General features: G+C 52.9%; 1 protein-coding gene across 2 annotated transcripts in view; it reads right to left on the bottom strand.

Annotated features, from left to right (window-relative positions):
* The window catches only part of MIER2 (MIER family member 2), a 29,653-nt gene extending 12,749 nt beyond the window's left edge, over nt 1-16,904 (bottom strand). For both annotated transcript variants that reach the window (XM_069456836.1, XM_069456846.1), the window contains exons 1-7: nt 16,859-16,904; nt 7,778-7,868; nt 6,438-6,580; nt 2,562-2,687; nt 1,784-1,907; nt 1,243-1,334; nt 827-896 (exon numbers count right to left, since the gene is read on the bottom strand). In XM_069456836.1, coding sequence (XP_069312937.1) covers nt 827-896; nt 1,243-1,334; nt 1,784-1,907; nt 2,562-2,687; nt 6,438-6,580; nt 7,778-7,868; nt 16,859-16,867 — 655 coding nt within the window. In that variant the 5' untranslated portion in view covers nt 16,868-16,904. The remainder of the gene's footprint in view (nt 1-826; nt 897-1,242; nt 1,335-1,783; nt 1,908-2,561; nt 2,688-6,437; nt 6,581-7,777; nt 7,869-16,858) is intronic.

Below are 16,904 nucleotides of genomic sequence, written 5' to 3'. Positions count from 1 at the left end.
CCAGATAACAGGTTCTAAGACTGGGGTTCCAGACTGAGATCTACACAGAGGCTTGGGTCCCTGAGGGCATAACTGAAATGAAGGTCCTATGTGTCCCCTCTGACCCTGCCTCTTGAGCCTCCCAGCTTGGCTACATGCTCTTATGCCATCCTATGTCTGCGTGAGCACATCCCACCACCCACAAGCCAACCCTGGCCCAGGAGGATTCCCTCTTCTCTGAGGGTGCCAATCTACCTGACCCCAGCACTTGTGTCTGGGTCTGTCCCTTCCACCCCAATCCCAGCCGCCACACCATCTTGGAAAAGGTTCCTGAGCCAAGAGTGCTGCCCCTGTAGGGATCCAGGGCAAAAAGAACAAGACCCAAGTCAACTGGCAGGTGATTTCCTATCTCAAAGGAGTAGCAGAGGCTTGGCTCTGAGTTTTAGTGGGAAGAGACAGACGCCAAGCCAGGAAAGGGAGTGCCTGGTAGGGCACAGGGAGGCAGCAGAAGGTCTCTCTGCAAGGAGGGCATCTGCCTGGGGACCTATGAGGAGGAACAGCCACCCTGCAGCAGCCCTGGGGCGGGGAAACGAACAGGAAGGGTGGCCAGGGCCAAGGCTGGGCTGCCGGGGGTCTGGCTGCTCACGGTGAAGAGAGCAGACCCTGATGCAGGAACAGGCACTGGCAGACCCACAACAGCCACATGGGCCACGCCACCTCTTCTAACATGGCCTCAGCCACTGAGCCCCAACAGGCTGTGCAGGGCGGGCTCCTGACCAGGGTGGGCCCCTCAGGCTCTCTGTGTGCCCTGCTGGAGTGGGCCTCCTCTGCTCCCGAGCCTACTTACTCTTCTCAGCCTGCCGGTGCAGGTGCAGCTTGCTGAGGTCGGCTTGGAACTGGGGCCCAACCATGATCTCCTGCAAAGGCAAAGGCCCAGGCGTCAGGGCACTGAGGAAGTGTCTGGCCACACATAAGGCAGCCGCCACGGTGCTGCGGGGGGCTCCAGGTGCAGGGCCACTGGCTGGACCCCAGACCCATCTGAGTGATCTGCCCGCTGTCACCCAGCTCTGCAGCCTGAGGACAGGAAGCAGAGGTCTGGGTGTGTGAGAGACTATCCTGACACCTGGCCAGCGGCCCCCAGGCTCCAGGTCTGAGTCCTGGCCCACCCCAGAACCGGGCAGCCCACACCCTCCTCTGAGGAGGGGCACGAACAGCAGGCCCAGCTGCGGTGTCCCAGGCCAGGCGGAGGCCAGAGCCACGCACCTTCTTACACTTGTTGGCGGGAAGAGAGTCCTCCTCGGTGTCGGAGGAGGCAGAAGAACCCGGTTCTTTGTCTTCATCAGCCAGGAAACGAGCTTTGGGAAAAGGGAAGGGCTTAGGTGTGTCTGTGCGCTGTGCAGCCTGGCCCTTGCTCTGCTGCGGTGCTGGGTCTCCCCAGGGTCTCCGCTGGCCACGGCCTGCACACCCCTTTCTCTGGGCAGCGACCCCCCCCAGTCAGCTGGCTACACCCCAGGGCCCCGCGCTCCCAGCCACCAGGGAAAGCTTGCAGAGAGGCAGGCAGCCCCAAGAAAGGACAGCTCTGGGCATGGGATGCTATCCCTGGATCTGCCACAGGAACCAACACATCCCTTCCCCATTTAGACTAAAACCACCACGAGTCTCAGCCCGTGGGCCAGAGCCAGGGGTCTGGGCAGATGCGCCACCTGTGCGGTGCCCTGGGCACACCCCAGCCCCGGCGCCTCCATCTGTACCACTGGTGCCTCACGTGGGCCGCGGAGTGGGGGATGGGGCCAGGGACACCTACAGCCGCTCTGGTGAGGGAAGAGGTCAGAGGCCTCGTGGGAGGTCACAGACGGGGTAAGGTCATCCGCAGAGGACTGCGTCTCTTCCTCCTCCTCTCCTGAAAGCAAATCCTTCGCTATTTGTTCCTTTAACAAGAAAGTAAAGAATATTTTGCACGTTAACAATTTCAAAGCACTAATACCAGTAAAGTCAATGACAGAAGCCTCCCTGGCTAGAGAGCCCTAAGGCTCCCGTGGGCCGTCATTCCCATTCTGCAGAAGAAACTGAGGCTCGGGGACAGGCCAGCCACGGGTACACAGGGGTGGGGTGTCGGGGCAGAGCCCATACTTGACCACCAAAGCTGGGGACAGGGAAAGCTGCCCCAGGCGCCCACGTGGAGCATGTGGCTCTCTCTCTACCTGTGCTTTTGGTTTTAAACTCCCACAGTAAAGCTCTCCCTGACCCATGACCTCTGGGTGAGGGCGTTAGAGGCTGGCCCTGGGAAGTGGGTCACTGGCTCATCTCCCCTCCCAGCTGCTGTCCCTCCATCCACCCAGTCAGAATGATAACTGGCCCGTGGGCAGGGTCTCTCTGTTCCAGCCCCGCGATGGCCATCCTAGCCCTGGGCAGCTGGTCACAGGGAACACTGTAAGCTGGCCTGCTGCTTCCTGACAATGTTTCTATTTGCTCTGGGGCCTCTGTGGTCCTCTCATCAGTGCCCACCCTCCAGAGCAGCCAGGGGCTCCACACGGGCTCCCTACTTTTGCTGAGGGCCAGTTCCAGGAAGAGACCTTGCTCACCTTGTCCAGGGTCATGTCCGGGAGGCTGGGCGCCACATCACCACCCTCGCTCTCCCGTTCTGAGATGGGATCTGACGCCTCATAGCCGTAGAGGGCAAGCAGCTCGTCAAGAGGCATGTCGCTGCTCTGAATGAGGGAGTAGGATAGGGCCCCATCAGGAGGGACTGCTCTGGGGGTTCTGGGCCCCTTCCTCCTGCCTGGGTCCTACTGGCCACCACAACCAGGATCACTGTCGCAACCCACGTGGCAGCATTCAGTAGCCAGACCCAGGCCAGACCTTCACCCAAGAACTCCCTTACGACCCCCAGGAGAGGTGCAGAGGACACACTTGAGCCTACAGGTCACCAGCCAGGGAAGGGTGCAGCCAGGACTAGCGTCCCGTAGGCACAATGCCCGCAGTGCCTCCTTGCACAGGCCTGCGCATGGTTAATTCTAGGCAGGCAAGGATGGCTCAATATTTAACTCTGCTACCACAGCTTGTGACACCAATAAACCAAAGAGAAAAAAACAAATCTGAAAAAGGCATTTGGTAAAATCCAACATCCACTCCCGACTTGGGAGAAAAACACATCAGTAAATACATAAACAGATGCTGCCTCATCAATGCAATGGGGAAGCTGCCAACTTGCACTGGATCAAACGTGAGAGCCAGAGAGACCCCACCACGATCTGGAACAAGAGCACCATGGCTAACAAACACTGAGCCAACACAATAAGGAAACAGAAATGAGGTACTTAATTCCCTGGAAGAAAGAAACACAAACTACGTTATCTTCCTCTCCAGCACTGCTTTCAGACCATTCTCTTTCTCCACTCTCTACTCCTCTGAGGCTAGTGCTGCCTGCCCACACTCCTCCACAACCCCTGGGGGTCATGACTGGCTGCCCACACTCCTCCCTGACCCTTGTGGGTCACAATGGGCTGCCCACACTCCTCCCTGCCCCTGTGGGTCACAAGTGGCTTCCAACTCCCTGGACTTTCCCTCTCATCCACCCAAGATGTCAGCAGCTGCCCCCCCACCCCGCCCCACTCCTGCCCTGACTCATCTTGGGGGACTTCAAGTCCACACAGAAAATCAGCCCTTCCTCAGGGCGGCACCCCAACCTTCTTCCCATCAGAATCAAGTGCCCCCTTTCATTCTCCGGTGGAACCCCATGGACAGAACACACTCAGCGCCACACGGTTCCTGCCCGCACATTTGCTGGGGAGGTAGACACGGTGGTCCAGAGGCCCCTGGTTCCCTGGGAACTTGCCAGGGTAACCCAAGGTGAACCCACTTTCCTGACGGCACCAATGCATTATTTCCGTTTTCAGCTGTGCTGACGCTGCACCGATGGCACAGTCAACAGCCAGCAAGAGGCCAGCGCCAACCTCCCAGGCTGCCACCGTCTTACTCCTCAGAGACAAAGAGAGGTCAGTTTCACTTATGAACATCCTGGATAAAATTAGTAATTTTGTTAAATCTCACCCTGAGCAGATGTTTTGATTTTATGTGTGAGGAAATGGGAAGCACACATAAAGTACCTGCTGTATACCAAAGTAAGGTGGTTCCCCCAAAGCAGCACACTGTGAGACTGAGTGGTGAGGTGGGGGCCACTCTTCTCAGTTTTACTAGGAAGAACAGCTAGTAGACCTCAGCCACCCGGACCTCGGCCGCCCAGACCTCGGCCGCCCGGACCTCGGCCGCCCAGGCCAGCACTGGGCAGACACAGTTTCATACATGAGCCAAGTGGGCTGTTACTTCAATGGAAACGATTGACTGTGCTTGCCACAAAGGTAAAACTAAAGCATTAAAAAAAAAATACTATAATTTTGGAAAACTGAATGTGACGGCATGAACTTAATAAATTCTCTGATTTTCTGATGAGACTACTGGTAATAATAACTGTTATGAGCAACCCTGATCCTCAACATGACTGCATTTGGAGATAGAGCCTTTACGGAAGTTCAGGTTCAAGGGAGTCAAGGGTGTCATGAGAGTGGCGCCCTCATTCAACAGGATTATTGTCCCTGTAAGAAAAAAACACCTTGGCCAGGCACAGTGGCTCAAGTGCGTAATCCCAGCACTTTGGGAGGACAAGGCAGGAGGATCACTTGATGCAGCCTGGGCAACAAGCAAGACCCCGTCTCTACAAAAAATTAAAAAATTAGCCTGGTGCAGTGGTGTGTACCTGTAGTACCAGATGCTGAGTCGGGAGGACTGCCTGAGCTCAGGAGTCCCAGGCTGGGTAACAGAGTAAGATCCTGAAGAAGAAAAACAAGAAAAAGAGAAAGAGAAAAGAAAAAGAAAGAGAAAGAGGAAGAGGAGAGGAGAGAAGAGGAAGAGGAAGGAGGAGAGGAGAGGAGAGGAGAGGAGAGGAGAGGAGAGGGGAGGGGAGGGGAGGGGAGAGGAGAGGGGAGGGGAGAGGAGAGAGGAGAGAGAAGAGAGGAGGGGAGGGGAGGGGAGGGGAGGGGAGAGAAGGGGAGGGGAGAGAAAAAAGGGAAGAGAAGGGAAGGGAGAAGGGAAGGGAAAGGAAGGGAAAAGGGAAGGGAGAAGGGAAGGTAAGGGAAAAGGGAAGGGGAGGGGAAAGGGAAGGGGGAAGGGAAGGGAAGGGAAGGGAAAAAGGAAGGAAAGCGGAGGGAAGGGAGAAGGGAAGGGAAGGGAAGGGAGAAGGGGGGAGAAGGGGAGGGGAGGGGAGGGGAGGGGAGGGGGAGGGGTGCGGAAGGGAAGGGAAGAGAAGGGAGAAGGGAAGGGAAGGGGAGGGGAGGGAAGAGAAAGGAAGGGAAGGGAAAAGGGACGAGAAGGAAAAGGAAAAAGAAGAAGAGAAAAAGAAGAAAAAGAAAAAAGACCAGAAAGCTCACTTGCTTTCTGTCTGCCATGTGAGGACAGAGTGAGAAGGTGGCTGCCTGCAAGCCAGGAAGAGAGCTCTGACCAGAAACCCACTCTGCCAGACCTTCGCCTTGTACTTTTCAAGCTCTTGAACTGCAAAAAATAAATTTCTGCTGTTAAAGCCACCTAGTCTGTGGCATTTTGTTATGGTAGCCCTAGCAGACTGATACGTTAACAAAGTTGCTTTTTGATTTTGTATTGGAAGATATACATGTGAACCAATTATTTTGCAAACAACAGAACAATGCAGAATGTGACCAGATCACACTCGGATAAAGACCCACTCCACCTGCAAGACCAACAGATTTTAACAGAACCCAGCACAAAAGGTTCATTGACACAGTCTTGAATTCCACTCCGCAAATACTCTTTACAAAACTACCATTTGCTGAGTTTTTGGTGTATCCACAGTTATCTGAAGAGGCTGTGGAACACTCCTCCCTTTTCCAACAACAGGTCTGTATTTGAACCGAAGAAACCTACCACGACAGATTAACGTCTGCCATAAAAGACAGCGCTGCATTCTTGTATCTGTTTTTATGTTCAAAGAGATTTGGAAAAATCTCCCTAAGATTTTTCCTTTGAAAAACAAAATTGTTTTTTTATTTTCATAAAAATATATCATTTATATTAACATGTAACCGATTTATTGTTATTGTTAAATGTATTGGTAACTAAGTATTTTTTTAAATGTCAATTTTAACTTTTAATACAGTAAAAAGCAATAGATAAACCACATAAGCAAAGCTCCTGGGGACCCTCAAGAATGTTTACGGGCACAAGGGGCTTAAAGACCAGCACGGTGGTTGGTTTTGGCTGTTGCCACTGGTGGGTCTAGAGCCCTCCAGAGGTACCCAGTACCCCGCTGAGTCACAGCTCCTAGCACAGTGCTCAGAACTCTGCGAGCAGGTGTGAAAGTGGTGCCCGCCAACATGGAACCCGCCTAGGAGGTGAAGCTTGCCCAGGAGAGCCCCACCTCGAGGGCACCGGATCGCTTGGCCCAGTACCTGGGAGATGAAGTCTTTCTCCAGCTCTCCCTCGGGCTTCTCTGGGGACCTCGAGGCCTCCTCGCACCCGTCCCGGATGCTGTAGTCCTGCGACAGGATCTCTGCGAGGTTGAACTGGGGGTCGGCAGAGCCCATGGACACCACTGTGGAAGAGACACCAGCCCAGGTGAGCACCTGCCTAGCGGCTGCAACCACCATACTCAGACTACGGACATCTGGAGCAGGGGAGGCAATGGGGCCCTGCCATGCCCAGGGGCGAAGCCCTTCTGGGCAGCATGTGCGCACTGGCACAAGCAGGTTACTCGACAGGCTCAGCCTCCCTCGCATGGCTCAATGGATGGCAACTGTCGCCAGATCCAGGGTTTCCTCCAGAGAACCAGGATGTGCTCGATGCTGGCTCCCTTCAGGAATAGTCTTCAATAAGCCAAATTTTAAAACAAACCAACAAAAAGGAAACAACTCCTACTCAATCAGTCCAACGCAGAGAGCAGCGAAGCCCAAGGCTCGGGTGCTGGGAGCCTGGGGGTACAGGGCAGGAGGCCCCCAGGGGGCAGTCCCACTGCCTGCACGGCTGCTCAAGTGGGTGTGCACCACTGCAGAGCCCAGGCCAGCACAAGGCCCACGCAGCAGACACCAAGCTGCGGGGGGGCGGGGGACCAGGCACTCCGGGACCACTGGCTCCTTGCAAGAGGAGTCGTGTGGGCAGATGGGAGATGCCTTCTCTGAGGGCCAGGGTGGAGGCTGGTTCAGTTGCTGGAGAGAGATGTGGCCCCACACTGGCCTGCAGCTGGACACAGTGAAGGGGAGCACATGCGCAGAGACCCAGCCCTGCAGCATCACCTCCTCCCCATAGGTCTCTCGCAGGTGCCACCAGGAGAGGCTCGGGACCTTGATCCCAACTGGGTCAGGGGGCACAGGGGACGTCAACAGCCCAGCACCTGCCCCACCTTCTCTAGCCGCGAGGGCCATGAGAACCCTTCCGCACACCACCCCTCCCTGATACTCCAGCAGGCTGACCCAGCCCTCAGCCTCACGCAGGTGTGTGCCTGGGCATGGGCAGGACCTGCCAGGAGAGAGGCACTGTGGTCCTCTATGGGGGTCTCTGAGGACAGTCTGGGGCTGCCTGGCTCCCTACCTTGCTAGAGAAGAGGAAGACCATCCTGACCACTCTGCCTCTACATCTCCACCTGACTGGGTGGAGGCTGGGCCACCCCGGACTCCGGGAGCCAGTGTGCTGGTCCCTGGCTCAGCCAGGCTGAGCAGGGATTCTGTCTCTTACGACCACAAAGGCCCTGGCAGACCTGGGCAGGAGGAAGAGGGCGAGGAAAGGAGGACGGTACCTGCTGTTGTCTGCAAGCCAGGCTCCCCAGGGCACAGGCTATGCGCAAGGCAGGAGGCCACTCGAGGACTCTGCCTCCCCAGCGAAGAGGCCTGTGAAGGAAGAGAGGCAGCGTTAGATCAGCCAGCCCAAAACCCACCGCTGGACCTCACGGCGTGGCGGCCAACAGCAAGCGCTGGTCACAGCCCAGCCCCTGGTGAGCCTCTGCCTCTAGGGCCTGGGGACACTGAGAGCAGGACACGCATGCAGCCACTGCTGGCTATGCCTCTACCAGCAACCTACTCACAGGGTCCAAGCACTCCACTCAGGGCCAGACACGCCCCATGTAACACTAAACACTGCCCACGAGCAGTCCTATGGTCCTGACCTAGGCTACGTGGACGGACCCTGAACACACTGTGCCCTGTGAGAGATGCCAAACACACAGGCCACACAGGGTGTGACTCCACTTACATGAAATGCCCAGAATAGGCAGATCCACAGACGGGAAGTGGATTTGTGGCTGTCAGGGGCTGAGGGAGGGATGGGGAGTGACTGCTGATGGGGACCCGGCTTCCTTTGGGATGATGGAATGTTCTGGAATTAGATAGTGGTGATGGCCGCATGACTGTGAATATATTAAAAACCAATGAATTATATACCTTTTTTTTTTTTTGAGACAGGGTCTTGCTCTGTCACCTAGGCTGGAGTGCAGTGGCATCATCATAGCTCACCACAGCCTCCGACTCCTGAACTCATGCAATCCTCCCACCTCAGCCTCCCAAGTAGCTAGGACTACAGGTGCGCATCATCACACCTGGTTAATTTTTTTACTTTTTGTAGAGACGGGGTCTCACACTTGCTCAGGCTGGTCTCGAACTCATGACTTCAAGCAATCTTCCTGCCTGGGCCTCCCAAAGTGCTAGGATTATAGACGCGAGCCACTGCACCGGGCCTAAATATACACTTTACATGGGTGTATTTTATGGTTTGTAAATTACCTCAAATTTTTTAAAAAAGGCAAACCAAAAACCATTATAACAGCTACCATTATCACAATATTCAAAAGTTTATTAAGAACAAGAAAACTATAGACCAATATCTCTTATGAATATAAACAAAATTCTCAACAAAACAGTAGCAAATTGAATCCAGCAAAATATAAAAATGATTATAAACCATGACCAAGTAGGATTTATTGCAGGGATGCAAGATTGGTTTAACATCCAAAAGTCAATTAATGTAATACACCATATTAATAAAATAAAAAACAAAAACACATCATCTCAACAGACCCATTTAGCAAAATCCAACACCCTTTCATGATAAAAACACTCAACACACTAAAATAGAAGGGAGCTTCTCAACCTGATAAACCCACAGTTACTCCTGTATTTAGTGGGAAAAGACTGGACGCTTCCCCTGGATACCACGGACACGGCTGTGAGGTCCACTCCCACCTCTCCTACTCAACACAATGTCGCAGGTTCCAGTCAGAGCAAGAAAACAAAATAAAAGAATCAAGATTGCTAAGGAAGAACTGTCTCTTGTAGCTGGTGACATGATCTTGCACATGAAAAATCCTAACTAAAAAACTATTCAATGCATTCTGAAACTAGGGAAATGAAAAAAACAAAAAGGCAAAAAAAAAAAAGACAAAAAACCCTACTTAAGCTAATAAATGAATGAGTTCACAAAATCAATATATAAAAATCAATTTTATTTCTATATGCAAGCAATGAACAATCCAAAACAAATTTAGGAAAAAATTCCATTTACAACAGCATCAAAAGAAGTATAAAATGTATAGCGTACTCTGATTGAACAAAGCAGTGTTCAAAGAAATTAAGATCTAAGTAAATGAAAAGACATCCCATGTTCATGGCCGAGAAGACTTAACAGTAAGATGGTGATACTCCCCAGCTGACTTACAGATTAAACACAATCCCTCATCAGACTCCCGGCTGGCTTCTTTGTAGAAACAGACACACTAATTCAGAAACTTAAGGACTCAGAATAGCCAAAACAATCTTGAAACAGAACACTTCCTGATTTTAAAACTTACTACAGGCTGAGCACAGTGGCTCATGCCTGCAATCCCACCACTTTGGGAGGGCAGGGTGGGAGGATCGCTTGAGCTCAGGAGTTGAGACCAGCTTGAGCAAGAGCCAGACCTCATCTCTACTAAAAATAGGAAAAATTAGCCAGGGGTGGTGGCACCTGTAGTCCCAGCTACTCGGGAGGCTGAAGCAGGAGGATCACTTGAGCCCAGGAGTTGGAGGCTACAGTGAGCTGTGATGATGCCACTGCACTCCAGCCTGGGCAACAGAAAGAGACCCTGTCTCAACAACAATAAAAAAACACTTACTACAAAGCTACAGTAATCAAAACAGTGTGCTGCCACCACAGGATAGGCATACAGATCAATGGAATAGAACTGAGACTCCAGAAATAAATTCGCACATTCACAATCAATTGAATTTGGACGAAAGTGTCAAAATAATTAAATGGGGAACGAACAGTCTTTTTAACAAACAGTGCTGACACACCTGGATATCCCTGTGCAGAAGAATGAAGTTGGACTCCTATCTCATAATATATATTAAAATTAACTCAAAGTGGATCAAAGACCTTAAATATAAGAGCTAAAACTATATAACTCTCAGAGAAAAACATAGGGATAAATATTTGTGACCTTGGATTTGCCAATGGTTTCTTAGATAAGACACTAAAAGCACAAGTGACAAAATAAAACAAAAATAAACTGTACTTCATCAAAATTAAAAACTTTTGTGCTTCAAAGGACACAATCAAGAAAGTGAAAAGACAACACACAGAATGGGAGAAAATACAGGCAAATCATGTATCCGGTAAAGGATCTGTACCTAGGATATATACAGAACTTCTACAACTCAGTAATAAAAAGGCAATCCAATTTAAAAATAGGCAAAGGATCTGAATAGACATTTCTCCAAAGAAGACATACAAATGGCCAAAAAGCACACAAAAAGATACTTAATATCATATCAGGGAAAGCAAATAAAACCCACAAAAAGATACCACTTCATAATCAGAGAATGATTATGCTTAAAAAGACAGATAATAGCAGGCATTGACAAGAAGGTGGATGAATTGGAACCCTCATACACTGCTGGTGGAATGTAAAACGGTGCAAACTCTTTGGAAAACAGTCCAGCAGTTCCTCCAAAATTCAAACATAGTGTTATCGTATGACTGAGGTATAAGCTCTTAGGTGCATATCCAAGAGAAAAGAAAACATATATCTACACTAAAACTTATACATGAATGCTCACAGGATTATTCATAACCAAAAAGTGGAAAGAACACTAACGTCCATCAGCTGATGAACACATACACAAAAACAAAACAATGAACCATCACTCAGCCATGAAAAGGAAGGAGGCTCTGACACGGGCTATAATGTGGATGGGCCTTGAGGACATCGTGCTCAGTGAGAGAGGCCAGACACAGAAGGACACACATTGTATGAGTCATTTTATATGAAATGTCTAGAACAGGCAGATCCACAGAGACAGAAAGTGGACTCATGGTTGCCAGGGGCGTGGCGGACGATGTGGTGTTTGAGGAGTTATCACCAAGGAGGGCAGGGTTCCAGGTGATGAAAACATTCTACAACTGGCTGTGGTGGTACCTTCACAGCTCTGTGACTGGACTAAAAACCAATGAACTGTGCGCATTAAAATGGGCAAATTGCATGCTAGATGGACTGTATCTCAGTAAAGCTGTTGCCAAAGAGTAGATTAAAATATTTGATAAAGTTTAAAAACTTGTTTAGTAAGAATTTCAACACTGCTTTCCTGAGTCCTCAAGAAAAACCTCAGAGGTGGTCTAATCATTCTCATGAGAGAAGCAAGCAGACTGAAACTCAAAGAGTCACTTCCAGGCTCACACAAGAGGTACAACTACAAACTCAAGCTCAGGCCGAGCTGACTCAGAAACCCTTTCCAGCCCAGCACTCTACTCAGGAGTCGACCCTTAAACAACTCGGGGCTAGGGGTGCTGACCCTCTGTGCAGTTGAAAATCCATGTATAACTTTTGACTCCCCAAAAACTTAACTGCTGATAATCTCCTGTTGACCAGAAGCCATACCGATAATATAGTCGATGAATGCATATTTGGTGTGTTACATGTATTATATACTGTATTCTTACAATAAAGAGAACAGGAGAAAAAAACGTTATAAAGAACATCATAAAGAAGAGAAAATATATTTACTATTCAGTAAGTGGAAGTGGATCATCATAAAGTTCTTCATCCTCATCGTCTTCGTGTTGAGGAGGTGGTGGAGGAAGAAGAGGGAGGAAGGGTTGGTCTTGATGTTTCAGGGGTGGCTGAGGCGGAAGAAAATCCGCATGTGAGTGGACCCGTGGCGCTCAAACCGGTGTTGTTCAAGGGTCAGCTGTACGTAAATGTACAACAAAGCCATGGGCGGGAGCAAGGAGGCACAGCAAGTCCTGGCCCTGGAGTGCCAAGGCAAAGAGGCTACAGGGACCAGGGTACAGAGACAGATCATGGGGAGGAGGCATGGGCACATCAGGAGCTCCAAGTGGGAGCGACAGGTCCCACCAGCTCTCAGAAATGCAGCCCTGCTGGCGGAGGGCAGCCAGGAGAGGAGAGAAGGGAAGAGGGGCCTGCAGCCCATGGTGGAGTAGGGAGGGGCTGTAGGGACTGGGAGTGGACAAGGGAGGCTGAGCTGGCGCCTGTGGCACCTAGTCCCTGCCCTGGGGCTAGTCCAGGCCCTGTGGGGTAGGGTGGCAGTGAGGCCCAGCCCTGGTCGCTGCTTTTTCCAGAAAACGGCAGGTTGCCACCAGCCCCAGCCCACAACCACATGCGGCCTGAAGTTCTGGCAAGCATACCCTAAGTGACCTGAGATCACCCCTGGCGCTCTCTGGGACCCTCTGGGTAGGGGTAGGGGACGCTCTGGGCAGCCTTTCACATCTCAGCCAGGGGGCTGGCTTTCTGTTCTGGCCACCAAGAGCCCTGACAAACAAGGGGGCTGACGACCACACCAAATGAGGCACCAGTCTAGGTGGCGAGTTGACAACAGCCCCCACAAGCCCAAGGTCCAGAGTAGCAGAGGATGGCACCTGGCCTCAGGCGAGGCAGGGTGCTGGGTCTGAGGAAGAAGTGGCCCTTATCTGACTTGCCATTTAACGGGGAGCTCAGGCAGAGAGGGGCAAAGAGAGAAGCAGCTGAGAATGGCAGAAGAGCTGCCAACGTGGGGGCCCCCCCGGCAGCCTCGGATTCCCAAGTGCACTTCCAGGTGACTCCAGGTTCCTCAAACTTACCAAGGAATACAGAGTCCAGGAACTTCCTTCCCTGCCCTGCCCTAGTGTCTGACGTCCAGGGGCAAGCCTACTCAAAAGCAGATTCTTTCGCTCACTCAGGAACTCGGGTTGTTGCCACCAGAGCTGAGGGCCAGCAAAGCCAAGTGGAAAGAGGAAAAAGACGGGGTGCTGGCCAAATGTATTCCAGGCAGGTATTCCAAAAGGAAGAGAAGGAAGGACAACAGTGCTCTAGAGACACGGTCCCAAAGGAGAGAGGGCCACAGACCCAAGTGTCCCATCAGGGTCTTCTGGGAGTGGAGGCAGCAGCAAGCTGGTCGGCATAAAGACTGCAGGTGGCCCTTCTCCCCTGGCAGCCTCTACTTCCCGCTCACCACCCTTCAAAGCAGAAGCCAAAATAACACAGTGGCTACACCCACACCTCCCATCATCCCACAATCTCTCCCTCCAGCGTGAGGATGTTGAGGCGCCTGCCCTGAGAGATGGGGTTCTTCTCCCTCTCCCCACGAATCCGGCCAGGCCTGTGACTGTGGTGGAAAGGATGCTATCTGACTTCCAAGGCTAGGCCATAAAATACGATCCAGTTTCCATCTGGTATCTTTTGGGACACTCTTGGACCTGGTCGCCATGCCGTGAGGAAGCCCAAGGCACATGGAGAGGCCACATGCAGGTGTCCCAGCCAACAGCCATCGACAGCCAGCTGTGAGTGAGGAAGCCTTTGCTGCAACTGCAGCCCTAGTCGCCAACTGACCACAACCGCATGAGGAACCCTGAGAGAGAACTGCCTCGCCGAGCACAGTCAACCCTCAGACTATTAAAGATAATAACAAAACGATTGTTGTTGTTTTAAGAAACTGAGTTTTTGTTGTTTTTATTAATAAGGAGGGCCTCACTCCATTGCCCAGGCTGGAGTGCAGTGGCGCGAACACAGCTCACTGCAGCCTCGAACTCCTGGGCTCAGGCAATCCTCCTGCCTCAGCCTCCCAAGTGGCTGAGACTATAGGTGCACCATCGACCTGGCTGAAACTCAGTTTTGAGGTGATGTGTTATGCAGCAACAGTTCCTAAGAGTAATCCTTGACCTTCCCTCCCACCCACATCCAGCTAAGGGGGCTGGCTCCTCACTGGACTGCCCCAGCATCTCACTCCTCCACTTGACCAATGTGCACGGAGTGGGCGCCTACTCCGGGCCAGCTAAGGCAGCAGCATGCTAGTTAACCCGAGGAACAGGTTCCGCCTGTCGCCCACACAGAGTTACTAGTTTGGTTTCGGACACAGATAACAAGTGGATGTGTACGGTACTGAGAGGAGAAAACAGGGTGAGGGGCTATACAACTAGGGGTCAGGGAAAACCTCTAAGGGGCCTGAGGGGATGCAGAACAGGTGGCAGGTGGCACCCAAGGGGTAGAGAGCACCAGAAAGTGGAAGGAGCCCAGTGGGACCACACATCAGGGCTGGGGTTGTGGTGAGGAGCTGCATTTTACCCTGAGGACAATGAAAAGCCATGGAGAGTTTTAAACAGAGCAAAAGGTGATGTACTCAGGTTTTTAAAGGATTATTCTAGCATCCCTGAAACAGTGTGATGCACTCCCTTGTCTTCCACAGTGATGCCGATGATCATTTTGAGATGACAATATGATAATAAACCAGCTACTACTCATCTAGTGCTATTAGGTTATAAAAGACCATTTTTATGGGTTAAATACAGCTAAATATCAGCAACGTCATAAGGTTCAACTTCTATGGGCAAGCCACTGTAGGAACATCTCATGAGACTGCTCAGTTCTGAAGATAGACCATTAACTTCCCATTTTAGAGATGAGGAAACTGAGGTTCTGAGTCGTTTGGCAACCTGCCTGAGGTCACACAAACAGGAGGCTCCAGAGCCAGAAGAGGCCTCCTGGGCAGAGGCTGGCCATGGCTCAGCATCCGCACACTTGGTCCTTACTGGACCCCATGGCTCTCTCTCTGACCAGACTCTAAATCCCTTTGGGACAGGCCCTGTCTATCCTGGCCTTTGGCGAGACCCTCAGGGCCTAGCACGGAGGGGAACCTCTTTAGAAAATCAAACTCACTCCACAGCACCACCCCAGGTGTAGAACAGGGTAACAGAAGCACCCAGACAACTAGATGAGTGACCATATGGGAGCTCGGCACAGGGCAAGGCAGCTTTCAGGGGAGGCCAGCTGGGGGGGTGACCCACGCGTCCAGGACACACAGCTCCCTGACAGGCCATGTGGCTGCCCAAATGCCACCTCGCTCCCAGGGGCCGTGCCTGAGTTGGAGCACACCAGACACACACACCCACTCGACCGCCATGCCCCTACAGGATCATCAGGAAACCTGGCTTCTGCTTCCGATGCTGGATGCCAGCCACCATCCTCATGAGAACTCAGTTTCCCTAAATGCACTCCCCTCTCTCCCCAGGAAGGAGAGCTAACTCTCTAAGAACCCTCTGGATCCAGCCACCCAGCACAAGGCAGGAACTGGCTGGTGAGGCCTGGCCTGGCACCAAGTCACCTACACCCTCTTTGGCACAAACACAGCCTGTTGATGCCCCAAGAAGGTCACTGGTGGGAGAGAATGGCCAGTTCCGCCTTTCACGACGCCTACCCATGTTGTACCAAGACACAAACACTCAATGTGGCCCCATGACCAGGCCAGATTTCCAGTCCCATCTTCCCACCAAGCAGCTGGGCCTCGCTGGGAGGGCACCTCATCCTCTCTGGGCCCCAGCCACCCCACTCATGAGGTAAGGACCAGCTCCTGAGTCTGTGGACCTGTCAACTTCTGTGTGCACACAGCAGTCATGCACTGAGTAAGAGTCACACTCATCGAGCCCCTGTCCCACGCTACACCTGCAACTACACTTATCTCGTTTCATCTTCACCAGGACCCTATGAGGTAACAGCAGTCACCCTTCAGAAATCAAAAAAAGCTCCAAAAGTGAAAGTTTTTTTGCTCCTAGTTTGATCTGACATGAAGCTGCCTTTCTTGATCCTGGACAGTCCTAGGTGAGTTTGATCAAACATTAGGGTGCAAAACCCCACAGATCCTCAGATCGGAAAAATTCTGGATTCCAAAGCACAGATAGCCCCAAGGATTTCGGGTAAAGGGGTCTCGGACTTGCTTTATGGACAGAGGAGGCTCGGAGAAGTAACTTCATGCTCCGCACAGGCTGATCTAACTCTGCCCTGACATCAGCCCCAACGCTCTCTAGGCCCCAGAAGACCCACCCACCCGCCGTGCCTGGTTTACCCGAGACGGGTCCCAAGTCTGGTGTTCAAATCCCGCCCAGGGTCTGACCTGACCCCCGGGGGGCTCGCGGGAGGGCCGAGGCTCCACGGGTCCAGCCCGGTCCCGACGGGGAGCGGCCACGGCACTCGGCAAAGTTGGCAAAGGCGCAGGGGAGGCTGTAGGGCCGGGGCCGGGGCCGGGCCATGCCGTGCGCCCACCCGCAGCCCCTGGCTCAAGACCCCCGCCCCGACCCCTCCCCTCCTGTCCGCTCCTCCGGCTCCCCAGCCCGCTCCGCGCCGCCGCGCGTGCGCACTGCGACCCGCGATGTGGCAGCGGGAGGGGGGGGGCCGGGCCGGGGGCGGCCGCCGACGAAGCCCAGCGCCCCTCGGGCCCCTGACGCGCCAGGCGCCCCGGGCCCGGCCTCGGAGCTCCGAAGCGGGGGTCTCCGCCCCCGGGGCCCCCGAAGAAGCCGAGCCCCGGCGGCGGGGGGCACGGGCACGCGGGGGCGGGGGGCAGGCTCCCCCGGCCCGCTCACTCACCTCCGCCATGGCCGTGTGTGCGCGGGAGGCGGCGGCCGCGCCGGGA

The sequence above is a fragment of the Eulemur rufifrons genome, chromosome 2, assembly GCF_041146395.1.
Source record: "Eulemur rufifrons isolate Redbay chromosome 2, OSU_ERuf_1, whole genome shotgun sequence".
NCBI lineage: Eukaryota > Metazoa > Chordata > Mammalia > Primates > Lemuridae > Eulemur > Eulemur rufifrons.
The sequence above is the reverse complement of the archived record's forward strand: the minus strand, read 5'-3'. Positions and strand labels throughout refer to the sequence as shown.